This window comes from Vanellus vanellus (assembly GCF_965231255.1).
Source record: "Vanellus vanellus genome assembly, chromosome: 13".
Taxonomy (NCBI): domain Eukaryota; kingdom Metazoa; phylum Chordata; class Aves; order Charadriiformes; family Charadriidae; genus Vanellus; species Vanellus vanellus.
In genome coordinates, this window is record NC_138918.1 from 9561264 (window position 1) to 9579076 (window position 17813).

Here is a 17813-nt window from a genome sequence, read left to right on the forward strand (position 1 = left end):
GAGGAGCTGCACTGCACAGACCTGGGCAGAGGCACTACCGCCTTCCCAGAGTATTTTGGTTTCTAGAGACTCGATTACAAGTAACACCTTAACAGCTCCCAAACTCTGAGTTTCCTGGACCTTAAAAAAAAAATAAAAAATCAACAAAACCCCAGAGAAAGTTGCGGGTGCAGCATGAAATGACACCCGGGTAAGATTAAAATAATTATGAAAAGAACAATATGTATTTGCTTTTATCCACGCAGTAATTAGAAACGCTTTTTAAAGGATACTCTTTATTCATACCACTGGTAGGAAGTCAAAAAGTGAGAGAATCGCTTTCATAGTACTGGTTTGATATGCCTCTTAATTAAGGGCTGCGTGTCCCTAATTTATTAAAGTGCATCTATTCATCACGTGTGTAATTGACGCTGGAAAAAAAAATAATAATTACAGATCTAACCTCTGCAGAGTGGTTTTGCCTGACTTGGGTCCTGCTGCCGCGGAAACGCAAACAAAACAAACAAAAAAACCCTTTTCGGATGAAAAATGAGCGGCGCGGTAAGGCGCTCGCGTTTCTCCGTAGGGACGTTTCGCTGAACGAGGGCCCAGCATCCCCCCGCCCCAACCCCCCCCCCCCAACTCCGCGGGGAAGCACCCCGTTTCTCGGGGAGCCGGCCGGGGCCGGGCAGACCCTGGTCCCTGGGGGGACCGGCGGGGCCGGGACGCGGCGGTACCCGACGGGGCGGCGGGGGGCGGATGGAGGGGGGGACACCGGGAGGAGCGGGGCCGGCGGCTAGAGGAGGCAAAGCCGCGATCTTCTAAAGTTTCCTCTTCGCCTAATCATCAGCCTTAATTACCCCGGCGGCATTTTTTTTTTTTTCTCTCTTGCTTTGGTATGATTATAGCCCCGGACGGCTCCTTAATAGCACAGCTCCGCTGGCTCCCCGTGTCATTAACTCCTAATTCATTTCGGAGGGGACGGGGGGGGGACGGGGGGAGAGGGCGGGCGGGGGGAGGGGGGGAACACCCCAAACAAAATAAGCCCCGAAAAAAAAAAAAAAAAAAGAAAGAAAAAAAGTTTCTACCCTCCCTCCCGCTGCCGAGCCAATGGCATGAGTCACCCCGCGACGTCAGGCCCCAGCGCGGGCCCTGATTGGCCGTCGGGGCGCTTACTCCACTTCCCAAAGGAGGAAAGAGCCGGGAGCCCCCGGAGGGGGGAAAAGAGGGGGGCGGCAGCGCAGCGCTTCACTCGCGCAGTCCCCGCGCAGGGCCGGGCAGAGGCGCAGCGCAGCTCCCCGGGCGGCCCCGCTCCAGCCTCCCTCCGCACCCGCGATGGCTTCTCCTTCCAAGGCGAAGGAGGTTTTCTCCTCCGACGAGGAGGGCCCGGCGGCCGGCGCCGAGGAGCACCACAAAGTCAAGGTGTCCAGCTTGCCGTTCAGCGTGGAAGCCCTCATGTCCGACAAGAAACCCCCCAAAGAGCTGCCGCTGGCCGCGGCGGGGGGCAGCGCCGACGGGGCGGCCGTGGGCACCTCCAGGAACCTGCTGCTGCCGGGCCACGGCTCCCGGGACGCGCACAGCCCCCCCGGGGCGCTTACAAAAACCTTCGACACCTCTTCGGTCAAATCGGAGAACTCGGAGGACGGCACGTCCTGGATCCAAGAGGCCGGGAGATACTCCCCTCCGCCAAGTGAGTGGCCGGGGAAGCGGCGGCGGGGGCGGCGGAGGGCTGCGCGGGGCTGCGCGGAGCCCGCGGGAGTCGCCGGCGGACGGGGAGCGAGGGCAGGAGGGCACCGCTCCGGCCCCGGGCTCCCGGCCCCCGGGCTGCGCTGCTCCCCGGGCGCCGAGACGCACAGGATACGCGCTGGATATATACATATATGCATTACATTTTATATATGTATTTATATCAACGTGTGTGTGAGTTTATATGTATGTTACATATTTATTCCCATATATGCTATATTTATATATTTATACAGATATATATTTGTTTATATTTATATACATATATATTGTATATAATATATAATGCTTTTTAAACCGTGGAAGGATGAGGAGCTACCACGGACTAGCTCCCTTTCCCGACACATGGCTCACCGGCTGCCAGTTCGTACATTTCTGTTATCCTGTTGCAACGAGAAATGGAAATTCTCCCTGTTTCCTTCTCCCTTACGCCAAACCTTGCAAAGCAATCCCCTCGCTCTTAAACAGTCGGGAATTGCCCCTTCCAGCCTTGCGCGCTTTCTGCGCGCTGACTGCCGCCGCGGTGCCTGCTGGCAGGGTCTTTCTGTCCCTCTCCCTGTCAAAGTTCCCCGGGCTGGGCCTGACCTCACTTCTTTAGCCCCTGCGATCTCTCCCGACCCCCTCCCCACCGCCTTAGGGACAAGCGATCCGGAGGTGACAGGTCACTTCTTAAACCCTTTTGCTGTTCGAGCCGCGCTGCTGTGTCTGCGCTGAATTACATTTCGCTTTCTGTGAGATCACTTTTTTTTTTTTTTTAATAAATACAATTCCATTCCTTTCAAGAAATAAAAAGCCCCAAAACTACCTTCAAGATAAGGTGAGAAACGTAGCCCGGCAGTGGTAGACTCTGCCTTCCCATCGCCGAGAGCCTTGGCGGCAGTACACCTGTATTAGCAGATCGATCCGTTCCCCTCCGCGCGTCTCTAACTTGCCCGATGTAAATGAAATGCTCTGCTTTATTTAAGTTAATGACTTTACAGACGCGAACTGTTGAGCCGGACAGTCTCGCAGAATTTGCTCCTATTAATTTAATATTGCAAGAAGAAAGTTTAGTGCCATTACAGCTCTGCAGCTCTTTCTTTTTTTTTTTTTTTTTTTTTGACAATCATTTCGATTTGGCTTTCAGCCCCTTCCTTTCCTTTGCGATAACCCCGAATTAATTTGATTTCTAACGTGCTGAGAGAGGGCCCGGGAGAGGAGAAGCATCCCGCCCGTGTCATTCCCTGCCTACCTCCGGTTTGCGATTTTCATGTAGCCTCAAGTATGCTGGAAAAGCGTGAAAAGAATCGTGTGCTCCTACCCGGACCCCCTTCTCTAAAACTGCTCTAACCCTCAGACTTAGACAAGGCCTAATCTTCTCTTGGAACGCTTCTTTTTCCCTGCGAAATTCCTCCTCTTTCTCTACTAAAATCGGCGGTTTGTGAGATCTGCGAAATAGCTTTGTAAAGGACTCCAGTAGGTAGGGAGTTTAGGTCCGGTGATTTCAGCGGGATTTAGGACGAAAAAATGATGATCAGGGCGGGGAAAGTCCTTCGGCCACGATCATCTTCCTAATTTCCCACCTCCCCGGTTCTCGGCCCCCTCGGAGCTGGTGTGACAGCAAGAGCCAACCACCAGTCCTCCCGCCAGAAGCCCGTCTGTCCGGGGAGGGTTTTGACATTAGAAGCAGCTCCTCGATCTATTATTATTAATCTTACGGGTGGGATGAACTGGGGAAAGAGCTGTAAGAGATTTTTTTTTTTTTTTTTTTAACAACACGGAGAGGGAACCGTCTCCAAGTGGTGATTTTTGTCCGACATTGGCCAGAAAACGGAGGATAAACAGGGGGAAAAAAAAAAAAAATAGCAAAACAAATCACTGCAGTGAGTGCTTGAGGACTGGCATGGGATAAACGCAATTACAGGGTCTGTGGTGCCGACGGTCCCTGCTTCTTGTCAGAGCCTGGCAGTCACTTGGGGGAGGGTGAGGAAAGAAGCCCGTGAACGCTGGGATGTATTCCGGGGGAAATATTTGTCCGGGATTTAATTTAAAAGCATGGTTTTTGCGGTTTCCCCCGCGCGTAGCAGAAGTCGGGACGGGTCGGGCTAACCCGAAAGCCGGGGAAGGCGCTGGGACGGGCAACCATCCCCGGAGCGACGGTCGCCCTCGTAAAGCCCATCCCTCCTGGAAGGAGCCCCCTTTCCGCTGGGTCTCTGCAGAGCTTCGCTGCGTTTTAAAAGAGAGAGTGAATTACAGACTGACCATTAGTGAATTTAGGGTCCTTTTGTTTTAGTTTTAATTTAATGTAGTTTTAGGAGTGAAACAACCGTGACGGTGAGCACTTTAATTATTACAATGCCCTGGTGTGATCATAAGACGCTATTTGACAAGTTGTTTTCTACAAGGGATTTATTTTTTGCATTCGGTATCTAAAAGAAGAGTAAGAGAAGTTTTGACTTTTTCGGCTGTAGTTGTTTTTCTCCCTCTCCTTTCTGAACTTTTGAACACTTGCCTCGTGGGATTTTTTAGTTGCATGATATGCACTTAAACAGTTTCGTGGTCCAGTTTATTTCAACAAATAAAAGAGTAAAGTGAACGGGGTGCAGAAAACACGACGTGCAAATACTGGCAAGCGTTTAAACCAGACACTACAGCACGTACAAAATTTAGCAGCCTCTTAAAAGCAGCCTGTGTGCCATTTTCTGTATTGGACTGGGGAGCTAGGGTGGCTTGCTGTATGCCCCAGGAGTGATCTGAAACACAGCCAAATCGCTCATCTTTTGAAGCCAGCCACATGCTTTTTAATTATTCTTTAGATTGCAAAATTATTAGTGAAATGCAAAATGAATCTGAAGACAGGTCAGCGATGTGCCATCCCGGGCACGTGTGCCTAACCTGATTGGGGTTATAAGGCACGGACAAAAGGTAGTAGATTTCCTGACTTGTATTGGCTACAGGTGCTGCAGATAGGTGTTAGGGCTTCTAATTGACAAATGTCATAAAAGCTAAACGTTGAATGAAAAGTGCACTGCTTTCTTCTTCTTTTTTTGATACTTGTTGAAAACCAGAAAATACTCCTTGAGAAGAGAAGTTATTAAGCAGAGGAAAAACTTGCTCTTGAAGAAGAAATAGCCACGAAAAATGCCCAGCTATTTAAACCACCAAAATTATCAGACCCACTTCTTCAGTTCTCAGAAAAAAAGATAGGGTTGACTTGTTGCTCTTGGTGGAGAAATCCCGGAGCGGGGCTGGGCTGGGCTCGTCTCTTGTACCACTGTCCTTTTGCGAATCTCCTGCTTTTGCATATATGTTTGTCCTGTGCTTTGCTGGGGTTACTCCTCCAGTTCTGCAGCTACCAAGACAGCTGTTTTGTCTGCTCTAGACCCCTGTGATGTGACTCCTAAAGCAATCTGCTGTGTATGTATCTGTGAATCCTTTGTGCCGTTTGCCTACAAGCTGTCCTTTTGAAATCACTGAGGCAAAATTTCACTTCCCAGGACATCTGCTGAAGTCCTGTGAACATAAGTTTGGCCAGAAAAAGACTTCCAGAGCCACTTGCAAAAGGAACCTCTGTTTTGAGGGTATCACCTGGCAGGATGCTCCCTTCACATACCCCTTCCTTCCCACCCCAGCGTTCTCACACACAGCATCTCTCTGGAGCACCCAGGTCTCCCTGCTTTTGTGGTAACCAGCCTTTCCCTTCCTTGCAGGACACCTGAGCCCCACTGCCTGCACCCTGAGGAAGCACAAGACGAATAGGAAGCCCCGAACCCCATTCACCACTTCCCAGCTGCTGGCTCTGGAGCGCAAGTTCCGCCAGAAGCAGTATCTGTCCATCGCCGAGAGAGCCGAGTTCTCCAGCTCCCTCAACCTCACAGAGACCCAGGTCAAAATCTGGTTCCAGAATCGGAGGGCCAAGGCCAAGAGACTGCAGGAGGCTGAGCTAGAGAAGCTCAAAATGGCAGCGAAGCCCATGTTGCCGTCGGGGTTCAGCCTCCCTTTCCCCATCAACTCTCCCATCCAGGCTGCCTCACTGTACGGAACATCCTACCCTTTTCACAGACCTGTGCTTCCTATCCCGCCCGTTGGACTCTATGCTACTCCCGTTGGATATAGCATGTACCACTTATCCTAAGAAGATCAGAAAGACAAAGCGACAGTGAGACAGACTTCCTGGTGGATCATGTCCAACCCTGAGAAGGCAGTACCCAAACCAGTACTGGCCGTTCTTTCTGCACGCTTCTATCTGCCATTCTGAGTGTACAGGAGTTTGCGTTAGCAAAGCAAGGCATCCTGTATGCTATGGGTTGGGTGTCTTCTGAGAGTGCTCTGAGTGCTCAGAGTCTGATCCTCAAAGAAAAAAAATATGTAAAAGCAAACAAACAAAAAAAGAGAAAAAAGAGAAAAAACATTTGAGCAAATGTAGGGTTTTTTTTACGGTGCACGTAAAATTAGAATAAAACAGAATGGGTGAAAAAGCAATCTCATCTTATGGGAGGCAGAGATTTCCCAAAGCCTTCCTGATGGCGCCCAACACATGTTTAAAGTCAGAGAGGTGCATGCCCCAAACCCACACTCTCAAGTGTCATCACTTAATATGGGGGCAGGGGGGAGGGAAATAAAAAGGTTTATTCAAGGTTTTGTTGTTTGGGTTTTTTTTTTTTTAAAGAAAGCAGAGCCCTTAGCTAGAGACACCGTGTAAATAGAAACTAGACCCAGTAGAGTCCGAGTGAAGTTCAGAGCCAGCGAGTTCCTGCATTTCTGGGGGCAGGGGAAAATTTTTTGCATCCCGAACATCAACAAATATTTGCAAAACGATGAGCATCAGGGCCCCTAAATGCATAAAGTAGAGCAACAGCTTTACCAACATTGGCTCCTGTAAATCCCTTATCTGTATAAACAGCTTCAGCGTTTGTAAAGCACTGTGAGGGGAGGTAAAGTGTAAGGGAGGGTTGTTAGTTAGTCTGGTCTTTATCTCTTCCTATTGGCATGCATAGAAATTTTTGGCTACAGCCAGGTAATCTTGGCTCTGCAATGCTCTTTGAAAACCAGGAGACAGGGAAGGAAGCTTTCAGAGGGAAAAAGGCGTGCGTTGTTTCCACAGTGGTGGTGAGCAAAGGATTGTTGAACACTTCTGGGAGATGTTTGGGGTTTTTTATTAGTATTTGCAACAGTTTGTATTAAATAGAAGAATCCCCCCGAGTCTTCCTCTCCTTTCCTTGCAAAGGATGCCAATATAAGTGACTCATGCTTCAAGCCCTTTTTAAGAGAGATCCAGGTATCACAAACAAACAACCCTACTAGGAGGACGGTGGGGTGCCAAGAGACTGCGTAAACCTGTCTGTCCCCGTGGGAGCTCCCGAGCGCTGGCAGTATCTTCCCCAGGTTTCTCCTTATAACTATTGTATTATATGTATTACTCTTGCTAAACTTTGTGAGAAAGTTACTCCAAAGGCTGTGGAGCACTGAAGGCAGAGCTTCTCCTGGATTTATTTTCTTAGCATGTTGTTGTGGAAGAAAGAAAGAAAGAAAGAAAGAAAGAAAGAAAGAAAGAAAGAAAGAAAGAAAGAAAGAAACGAAAAAAAAAAAAAAAAAGCCACGAGGTTTTGGTATGTTTTGACCCAGGCACTGTCACTGCCTGGGACTCACTACAGATGAACTTCCCCTCTCCCTTCCCCTCACCCCCCATCTTCCATTACAGGAAAGTCCCTTTGAAAGGGATGCCTTGTACAATTTTATATATTTTATTGAAGATTTATTATTTCTTATCTCTTATTTCGAATTAAATTAAAAAAGAAAAAACATGTTTAATCGCGTGTGGGTCTGTGAGTGTTTGGAGTTCTTTAAAAGGTAACTTCTCTCTCCGTGTGTGTTTTGCACCGCTGGGTCAAGTTCAAAGGAATGTTTGGGTTGCCTTTATGATTATTTCCCCTTTCTGAATCTGAATTAAAGCCAAATTTGCAGCACATGAAGGTGAATTGCAAGTCAACAATTCAAAGTCGAAAGCCAAACCTTTTATGAGGTTTCCTTGTTTTTAACAACCGCTTTTAGGCGCCTCTGTTCTTTACAACATCATACTCTGGTGATGTTTCCATCACTTTTCTTAGCTCGTGTGCCTTTCTGTTTCGCTCAGGACTCTCCCTCCAGCTCGCCTTTCCATTGACCTCAGTTCTGTGCTTTAGTGGGGGCCAATTTCGATCCCGCAGTAGTTTGGGATAATTCTGTAGAGGTAAGACGTGGCAGGCACCCTGTAATACTTCAGCACCGTTGCACTGCAGGGTTCCCGTGTGCTGTCTGTCAGTCCCACAGTTTTCAGGGCAGCCTCCCTCAAGGGATGCGCTCATTGCTGCCCGGAGAGCAGATGCTGGACCACCCGCCCCTGGCCTTTCTGGCGAGGGGGGCTCGGGTTTGCCCAGATAAGAGGCGTACCCGGCAGGTCGGGGGCACCTCGGCAGCGCTTCCCGGGGGGCAGAGCTCGGGGGGTCGCCGCCCGAGCCGCCGCCTCGCTGCCCGCTTGCCTCCGTGCGGGCCGGGGAAGCGGCGCTCAGCGCTCGGCCGGATCGGGCGTCGGCCGTGCGAGGAGAAGGGCAGGGGGGTGAAAAGGAGAAGGGCAGGGAGGTGAAAAGCCCTCCCGACCCGGGCTGTGAGGAGGGGGCTACGGGCTGGGTTAGCGGCTCGGGGAGCTCAGGGCTTCGCGGATCCTGCCCTGCTCATCCCCTACTCCCGACTCTGAAAAAAATTCCTTGTTAACCTTCCCGCTTCGCAACTGTAGGGAACAAAGCTGGGGGAATCTAATCTCCATGCAGACTTTTCAAATTAGCATTTACTGCCGCATAAAAACCGGAGACAACCGCTTCTTTCTCGGGCTCCCTCTTTCTGAAGTATTATCCCCCTAACTCCCGGGCAGGGTGAAGCCCCCCTCGCCCCTGTCCTTCCCCGTCCGATTGTCCCGGGTGATTTCTGAGCTGGGCCGGGCCGGTTATAAATAAACCAGGGGTATTTTTTAACCTTCAGTATAAATCAGCTGTGTCAGGGATTACAGCTAAATCTTTTCGCTGGAAATTCTTTGAGCGCAGGAGCTTTGTGTGTGTTATGATAGATCCTTAAATGGATACAGATTTATTGCAGAACACAAGGGTGTTGAAGGAAAAGCTTCCAAATCTCGGTTACAACCTCTGCTATGGGAAAGGCAGGACGGATCCGTGACACCTTCCCCGAGCTTGCGGATGGCATGACAATTCACCCTGCGCCCATTATTAACTTGTTCCAATTAAAGCCTTCAGAAAGGCCGAGTTAATTGAGTATTATATTTTATTAGGAGGGAGGTGTCAAGCTTTACTCATGAGACTTCATCATGGCCCTAATGGGAGCTGCCCCGCAGGCAGATCTGTAACTGAATAAATTACAGCAAGGCAGGGAAATCAGAATGCTACCATTAAAAGCGATGCACTTACTGAAATTCCTCCTCCACTTTCGCAAGAGGCTGTGGAGGTGTGGCTTTAATTAGTTATTTTAATGCAAAGTTAAATTGTTCCCAAAGTATTTTCTGACACAAAGCAGATGCGATGATTAGAAGTTGAGTGAGACTGAAAGGAGTTGGCATCTGTTCCAGGTACCTCTATATATTTTAAATTTCCAATAGAAAGTGAAAAATAATTAGAGCAATAAATAATAAACATTAAAAACAACGCGATAAATTATGCCGATCCTTAAAATCCCGACTTGCTGAGCGGCGGCTCAGGCCAGCCGGGCACAGCCCGGGTCTCCCGGGACCTTAATTCACGAGGTATGGATTTGTTGACATAAACAGTTAGGAATGGGCTTTCTGACTCGCTACGGCCAAGCGTTCATTACCTAAAGCCACGGGCGCTCGGAGCCTGCATTTCATGTTGTCACGTTGCCTTGTCAAACCCCGGAATTCCTGCGTTTTATGGGGAAGGAGGAAAACTCGCCGGCTGCGGCGCGTCTGTGAGCCGGCGCGCCCGAAAGCGCCGGGGTCTGATCTCCGCCGGGACCCTCGCTGCGAGGCCGGGGGCAGCGGGCACCCAGCTCGGCGGGGCGGCGGCGGCGACCCGGGAGGACCCCGGCCCCTCCGGTCGGGGATGGAGCCGCTCCCGGCTGGGCACCGGCTCCCGGGCAGCTGGGGATGCTCCGCGGCCGCGGGGGCTCCGCGCAGGAGCGGACACCTGCTCGGCGGGTCCCGGCCCGGGGGGCGCAGCTGAGCTCCAGGCCGGGCAGGGCTGGGTGGCCAGTGGGGTCCTGCACCAGCATCCCTCTCCAGCCCCTCTGCGGGCTCCTCCGCGCCGGGGATACGCCGTACGGGAACGCGCGTGCGTGTGCGCGCATATACATCTCTATAGTGGTGAGCTGTACGTTGCAGATTTCTATATAGTGTCTGTGCGTCTCGCCGCACAAGCGCCGTAGGCACTCGAATCCTCGATTTGCGCCCACCTGGGGCTTTGCGGGATTTTTGGGGGTGAGTGCTGGACACGCAACGGCAGGAGGAGGGGAGCCCTCGGAGGACAGGAGGGGGTGAACGGCAAAGGGCCCACCTCCCCGGTCCCCCGTGCCGCCCCCGGGGCGGAGGAAGGAGGCTCCAAGCCACCCACCCACTCGCCCCCCGACTGCGCGCATCTCCCGCGCAAGTAGCCAGAGAGTCCGCGGAGCAGCTGCGGTGGATCCGGCTCCCACCGACGCCTGGGCTGTTCAGATAGGGGAGTTATCATTTTGCTTTCTCCCAAGTATATTTCTCCCCCTCTATCTATCCCCATTTTATTATCCCCGCAGACTAAACTGTATCTCTTTAGTTAAAAAAAAAAATAAACGGGACAAAAAAAAAAATCTCCACAAACAAACAGAAACCAACACTCCCCCCAGTGGGACTGTATTTCTCTCGTGCCTACGATCAAGAACCACCACGGAGATTTAAAAAAGCCTTTTCCGGGGGTCATTTCTCTCAGTTCACCTTCTTTCGGCAGTGCCCACACTCTTTGCTGAGCAAAGTAAAACCAAAGCGGTTATTCCGATTTTTTTTTTTTTTTTCCCTTCCAGAGCAGGGGAGGATATTTTTCCAGTGAAAAGCATTAAAGGGTCTCAGGGAAACTGCATAGCTCATCCCCGCACCAGGAAACCCAGGAACGAACTGAGACACGGGTCACGCTCCTTTTCGGTGCCGGACACCACCGCGGGGGGTGTGTGTGTGTGTGACTTCGGGGTCTTTTTTTGTCGTTGAACTTTTTTGTTTTGGTTTGGGTTTGACTCCCTTAGTCCCTCGATGTGAGTTTCACACCGTAATCCTTAAGGCATTTGGCGGGTGCTACCAGCAGTTCCCAACTAGTTGCACGAAAGGAATAAAAATCTTTCCATCCATTATATTTCAGTCTTTTAACACCAGAGCAATTCTGTCCCTGCTGTTTTAGTGGAAATACCGGTCTATAAAGCTGCAACTGCAGTATATTTTAAAATGCTACCTTTTTTTTTTATTATTATTTTAAAGGGGATTGGAATAATTCTGCTTTGCTTGGGAAGGAAAAGTCTCAAGCAATGTATGTACGATTAATGTTTTATAACACTGTTCAAGGAAATTAAAAACATTCTGTGATAGTCTTACTGTAAAGACAGGTCTTTTTTTGGCAAAATGTTCTGTATATGTATTTCTTAGATGCTGTGTTTTGAATAAGCAAGAATCTCGTAAAGAAAAAAACCGTGTTCCTTAAAAGTATGCGCTACCCGTTTTATTAAACTGATTATGCCAGCGTTCGACTCGAAGTTTGTTTTAAGTAGGAATATTTTCCCAGACGTGTAATGGATTGCTTGAAAACAGAATTCTTTGCTTTTTAATGACCTGTAATGGCCAATTCATTTCGACTGCGCTTATCAAGGTGCAGTGTTAAATAACAAACCGGTTCTTGAAAACAAAAAAGTCATAATGAAAAATAAGCAGTCAGAATAATCTCCCATCTCCGAGCCAAAAAAATGCAATAAAATTAATTTAAGACTGTCAAAACATCAAAGCTGAGAAAAGGAGCTGCTAAAATAATGTCTCTTGATAAGGAAATAATAAAAACACACCAAAAAATGTCTACTCAATAAACTCCACTGGATTTGGGGGTCTGTGCTATATTTTATTTGGTGATGAAAGCACTTTGATGTCACTGTATTCCAAACAATTATTATTATAATTTTAAACAACCTGGTGTTTTCCATTACTAACGGCTTACGCTTTGAAGTTACACCTCATAATTTCTTAAATTAAATAAATCATTTTAAGTTTGCACTGGGAGCCTTTTAATAGCAGAGAAAGGAATATCATTATCTTATTGAGAGGCAATTGCAGTGGCTCCAGTTTGGCTGTAGCTGGGGGCAAAGTGGTGCACTATAACAGACATACTTTATTAGCCTCCCATAACTCTTGAAAGAACATTTTTATATTTTCTTTGATTCCCCCCCCCTCCCCCTCTTGTTTTAAAGCTGTCCCAACCTTTAATTACTGCCTAATATGAAAAGCATTATTTTTTAATGCTGTGTAATTTACCAGAGGCAATAGGCCAAGTTAACAATTGTTTATTAGGGTTGCTGTTTCACACAGGGCAAAGAATGCTGTTCCAAACCCAACTTTTCATGGGTGGTTGCACTAATTAATACAGTGTCTGAGACTCCTAGGGGTTTTTTAATATTAAAGCCTATGGGGCGGAACGGTTTTTAGAAGTCCAGCTCCTGCTGACGTCCTCCTCCCCTCCCCAGTGATTTCTGCTGCTTTCAAGCTGTTTTGATCCGAGGGAAAAGTCGGCTGGGCAGGAGGGGAGCGCCCTGGGAGCCTCTCCGGCCCCGCGGTGCCCCGGCGGGGGTGGCACCCCCGCGCCCCGCCGAGCCAGCGGCGCCCGCCCCGGCCCCGGGCGCTGCCCCGCGGGGTCCGCGCTGACATCCCCCCCGGGGGGGTGCTCCCCCCTTCTCCCCTGGCTTTGATTTCCCCCGTCAAGTCGCTTTGGCTGTAATTGAGGATGAGGCGAGCGGTGCCGGCGCGGTGGCTCCGCGCGTAAGGCGGCATCCCTGAGGTCTGGCACCGCGGAGGCTCGGCGGATCCGGCAGCTGCCTGCACCACCGTCCCCCCCTCACCCCCTCTTTTCTGGTGCCGAGAAGAAAACTGGGCTGCTTCGGTGTGTGTGTGTCTTGAGGGAGTGCTTCTCCGTGGCTGTTCCCCAAAACTTAACAGCACTGCTTCATTAGATCTTCATGGAGGACCAGCCAGCTCAGCGGCGGTGGAGAGCAGGGCTGCGACCTCTCCCAAGGCGGTGACCCGAACCTCGGAGCATCCCTGTCCCCCCTCCGGAATCTCCGGAGCGCCCCCGCCCCGGAGCGCCCGGCGGGTACCACCTCGCCCGGGTGCGGGGACAGGATGATGCTGCGGGCAGGGACACCCCCCTCCCTGCCGCGGGCCACGGCCCCCCCCAAAGGGAGACACGGGACATTCATCAGCTTGATAAATGGGGGTTACTCACTCCTGTTCTCCCTGCTAGTTTATTTTCTTAAACTACCGGGCAAAAAGTGTAATGACGGAGCAGACAAACACACTAACAAACAGACGACAGCTTTATGGATGGAGCTCAGCTCCGAGGGCTGAGGGGTGTTAAAATCGGAGCCTCGCCACCTTTAGCCATTCTCACTCCAGCTCGGGTCACTTTAGCCTCTTGGAAAAAAAAAAAAAAAAAAAAAGAAGAAGAAGAAAAGGAAAAAAAAAAAAAAGGCGGGGGAGATGAGGTGGAAGCAGCCTTGGCTGAGTTTTAAAGGAGGAGACACTTACGGATTTATTTTATGGGCTGACCAGGGCTGTTCTCCCTGCTCCCTTCGCCGTTAGCTCAGCTCCTTTGCAAATCTAATCTTCTCGGCTCCTTTACTATTTTTCATGTTGGACCCATGCGTTTCTCCTCTAAGCCTTTCTCCTTTTTGATGTAGCGAGTCAATTGAAGAATGTTGGTCTCGGTTATCAATCACCCAGCTGGGGCTTAAAGGGCTCGGGCTAATCAGATTTAATTGCTCATGTAGCGCCACTCCTGCCCTGGGCCACGACCGACTTGCTCAATTAAACCCCAAATACCTGCAATCAATAAATAAGGAATGACAACACGTTTAAGGGATTTATCCAGCAAGGAATTGAACTGGAAACAGATTACAACAGAAAAAGGCCCTTTTATAATTAAACGTACACCTCTTACAGGGGGGAAAAGCGATGTTTAAAAAAAAAAAAAAAAGGTAAGAAGAAAGAAAGGAAAGAAAAGAAAAAAAAAGAAAAAGAGAGATCTTGTTCCCTTTGCCTGGGGAAAGGAGAGATGCCGGCGGTGCCTTCCGAGAGGCCATTCCTGATCACTTGTTAGCTTATTTATAGCCCGGTAAATCCAGAGCCCTGCGCGGTGTTGGGGCCTCTGCTGCGGGCAGTGCCGGCACCGCGTCCCGCTCCGCGGACGATCCGTTCCCTTCTCTTTTTCCGTGCCTTTCCCTGCAGCGTGCGGCCACCCCACCGGGTCAGCTTTCCCGTCAAACGCGTGTTTTCTGTTTAAACAGACTGGCTAACGGAGTAAGGCGTCATCGCTTTTGACGACGTGGAAATGTTAGTCTCGATCTCCTTTAAAAAAAAAAAAAAAAAAAAAAAAGAGGGGAAAAGATTCGGTTTTCCAGCCTCTTGTTTGGAACACAGTAGTAATTGACCGAGATCAAATAACACTCAACGTGCACAAATAATCGCTTTTGGCATATTTGCCATTCCATTATTATTATTATTTATTTTTAAGAACTGCTTTGAGAGTGGCAGATGCAAAAAGGGTTTGCAACTAATACCAAAAAATATTACTTCGGACCCAGGAATGCTCTTGTCCAGGGTTTCAGCATTGGCAGCTGCTCTCTTTTATTGGCATTAGGTTGTAAAATTGTTCCTTCACCAGATCTGCTGTCAGTGCTCTCGGAAAGAGCAACAAGGGAAAAGAAAGTGGAGGAAGGAGAAGCTGGCTGCTAACCTGGAGGAATCCCAGCGAGGAGCTTCTGCTCTGCAGTCATGCTGCACCGAGGTGGATGTGTCAAAGCTTGTGATTTGCAGAGAGTTTTGCTCAGCTCTGCTCCCAGCGCCCTAATTGGGGGCCCTCGGTGACTCAGAGAGCTCCTTGCACTCCTCGGGTCAGGCAACCCCACCAAGCTGGGCTGGAAATCAGCTGGGACCACAGTTAGGTATTGTTTCTTATCCCTAGTCCCAGGGTCCCAGGGATGGAGCCAGTAGCTCTGCATCACCCATCACAACAACTCAGGGCAGGGTTTGAGCTGGGTGGACAGGTTGGATAGAATTGTCCACCTGGGGAACTTCTCTCCCTCTGTACTCCCCATCCACTGAACAGCTCAATTCTGAGCTTTACTCCAGTTAAACATGTCTGCTAATTACTCTGCAAGTGGTCTAGGGCATGATGCCGGCAGGACACCTGGGTCCCGTGCTGGTGTCCCGTTGCTCCTGCTGGGACACAGACTAACCCTAATGCAAACTTGCCTGTAACAGTGCCACTCCAGAGCCACTTCTGCACATTTGGTGGCTGATCTGTAAGACAATCTTTGTGGGAAGTGAAGGTAAAAATCTTCATAGAAGTCAAGGTGTTGATTAAAAAAAACCCTCAACTGTCAAGGGATTATTTCTGTAAGGACTTCTGTTTGTTCCTTTGCTTGGTTTCCTAAGGAAGCCAAGATTATATGATCAAACTGTTACTGCCTTTTGAACTCCTGGGCCAACTCCAATCAAAATTGACAAGGGGGCAGAGGTCTCAGAAATAATCAGGTTGCTGTGATTTTTGCGAAAATAGACTGCTGGATAGCAGAGAGACAGATCCTGTTAAATCCCCACTAAGGCTGTAACCAGAGCTCAACTCTGAAGAAACATGAGAGAAGCTAAATGAGAGCGAGCGCAACATTATGAATATCCCAGCAGCTTCTGTCTTGGCTACTAGAGACAGCAGCTATGAGGCACAATTACCGAAACGTAGGTTTCATGTGTTTTGCTGCTTGAGGAAATACTTATTGGTTGTATTCATCTTTCTTTGCCACTTTCTGGACCAAACTGCCCTTTGCCTTGGAGAGCAGCAGAACATCAAAGGGCAGATCTAGGCACTGGCAGAGTCTTCTGGGACAGTTCCCGTACTGTGGTTAACAGCATCAATCCAGGGTAGCAAACCGCACACACACACGCACACATACATATGGGCTGCCTTGGAGGAACCCTGAGGCTTGGTAGTGGCCCAGGAGGTCGGGAGATGTGTGGTCCATGAGTCTGTAAAACAGAGGCTTTGCCCTCATCGTTGTCTGGATTATCTCTTTCAAGAGTCATGTGGAATGCCACATTACGTTTTTAACAGATTGATCCAAATCCTGCCAAGTAGCAAGGAGGGGGAAAAGAACGAAAATCCTCCCAGCTACTTTTATGAGCCTCAAAGCAGGCTCTTGATTTTTTTCTTTCTTTCTTTTTTTTTTTTTTTTAAGTAGTAAAATAGATCTAGGAACAAAGAGTTTTATTTAGATTATGAAACCCGAGCTGAGAGCTTTGCCTGTAAGAAGGCATCTTTGCTTCTTGCACCCTCAGTCTAGCCTGAAAAGCAGTTCTATTAATTCATGTTTGATACAATTAATTTTGAGGTTTAGGCAGATGATGCTAGTAGGAAGGTGGCTGGTACTGTAGACAGGCAAATAGACCCATTCATGGGAGACCTTTGACTTCCTAGTCCAGAGAGAGCACGGTTCGTAATTCTGCAGCAAAGGGCAGCAGCCAGTCACTCTACACTGCTACAAAAGCAATGAGACCTCCCCTGGCAAGCCGAGTGCAGAATGAGACACTTCCTCCTTGCTGATGCCAAGTCAAACTGGGCCAGTTTGGAATAGCTCAACTAGCCAGGTTGCCAGCTCATGGCTGTCTCAGAATCTGAGCTGTCATTTACAAAAATAAAAGCACAAATGTTTTTGTTGTCACTGAACATACCGCCAGTACTGACAGTTCTGAAAAATAATATAATGTGAACAAGATGCAAAAGATTTTCTGATCCTGTAGAAAAGCCAGGTCTTACAGTTCCTTGGAGAGAGAGTTATGTCATTGGTTTGTTAACTCTGAAGCCTAAGGAAGGCAGTCAAGCTAGCAAGTATTTCACCATCTGCAAGAGTTCCAAGATTTGAAGAATCTCATTGAATAGCATCTAACTTTAGCATCAGACACACCCAAATTTGGGATAAACTAAAGGAAAACTTAGGAAAAATAGAACAAGGGAAAACAAATATGACCGGATTCCTTCCAGAGCACACAGCTGCCTACGCATACTGCAGCTAATCCCTTCTGGCAGTTTTCCTTTCTTTTTTTTTTTTTTTTTTTTTTTTTTTTTTTCCAGATCTGACCATTTCCCTTCTTTTAAGACTTTTTGCTCTTTGAGGTGAAGGGGGAGGGGAAGGAGAAGGAATGAAAACAGGGAATGCCATGAAAGTCTGTTGTATGCGAGACTGGAATAATCTAAAAGCATTACAAACGCAGAGCAATGCATGGGAAGAGATAGACGGAAATGCCACATGGAGCCAGCCAAGGGCTGGCCTCACTAGGACATATAGAAATTGGAGTGGGAACCAGTTTGTGAAGGAGCAGCAAAGGCCAAAGATCAAATCGCACAGCATGAAGTGCAATCACCAATGAATTTAAAACACAAAAATTCCCCTAAATAGCTGCAGTAGTCTATTTATTCAATACCTATTTTCTGTCCTCCAAGCCACATGAACAAGAATCCTGAACATAATAGAATCACTATTGATATGTTCTAATTTGGAGTTCACACATGTTCACATGTGATGAATTACGGCTCAGTCGTCCCTCTAGTCTTGATCTTAAACAGGGAACTGTGAGAGTATGATATCTGCAAAGTGCTGGTTTTATGTAGTATGCTTTTTCACTGAAAAATTATGGAAGTTGTAAGAGACAAGAAACTGCCTATAAGGCTATTTCCCAGCAGGCATTTTTCTGTCCAGAACAGCAAGAACATAAAGAAGATCAGCTAGTGGAAACACCGTGTGATGATGTTGCAATAGAGGAAAAAAAACATTTGCTTAGAAAT

At 48.6% G+C, this 17813-nt stretch overlaps 1 protein-coding gene across 1 annotated transcript; it reads left to right on the plus strand.

Annotated features, from left to right (window-relative positions):
- Window positions 1-1314: 1314 nt before the first annotated feature.
- MSX2 (msh homeobox 2) lies at window positions 1315-5839 on the plus strand (the record flags this gene model as incomplete). The annotated part of the gene is made up of 2 exons (XM_082490009.1): window positions 1315-1669; window positions 5415-5839. The coding sequence occupies 2 exons, from the start codon at window positions 1315-1317 to the stop codon at window positions 5837-5839; spliced, it is 780 nt and encodes a 259-aa protein (XP_082346135.1).
- Between the last annotated feature and the right edge of the window lie 11974 nt (window positions 5840-17813).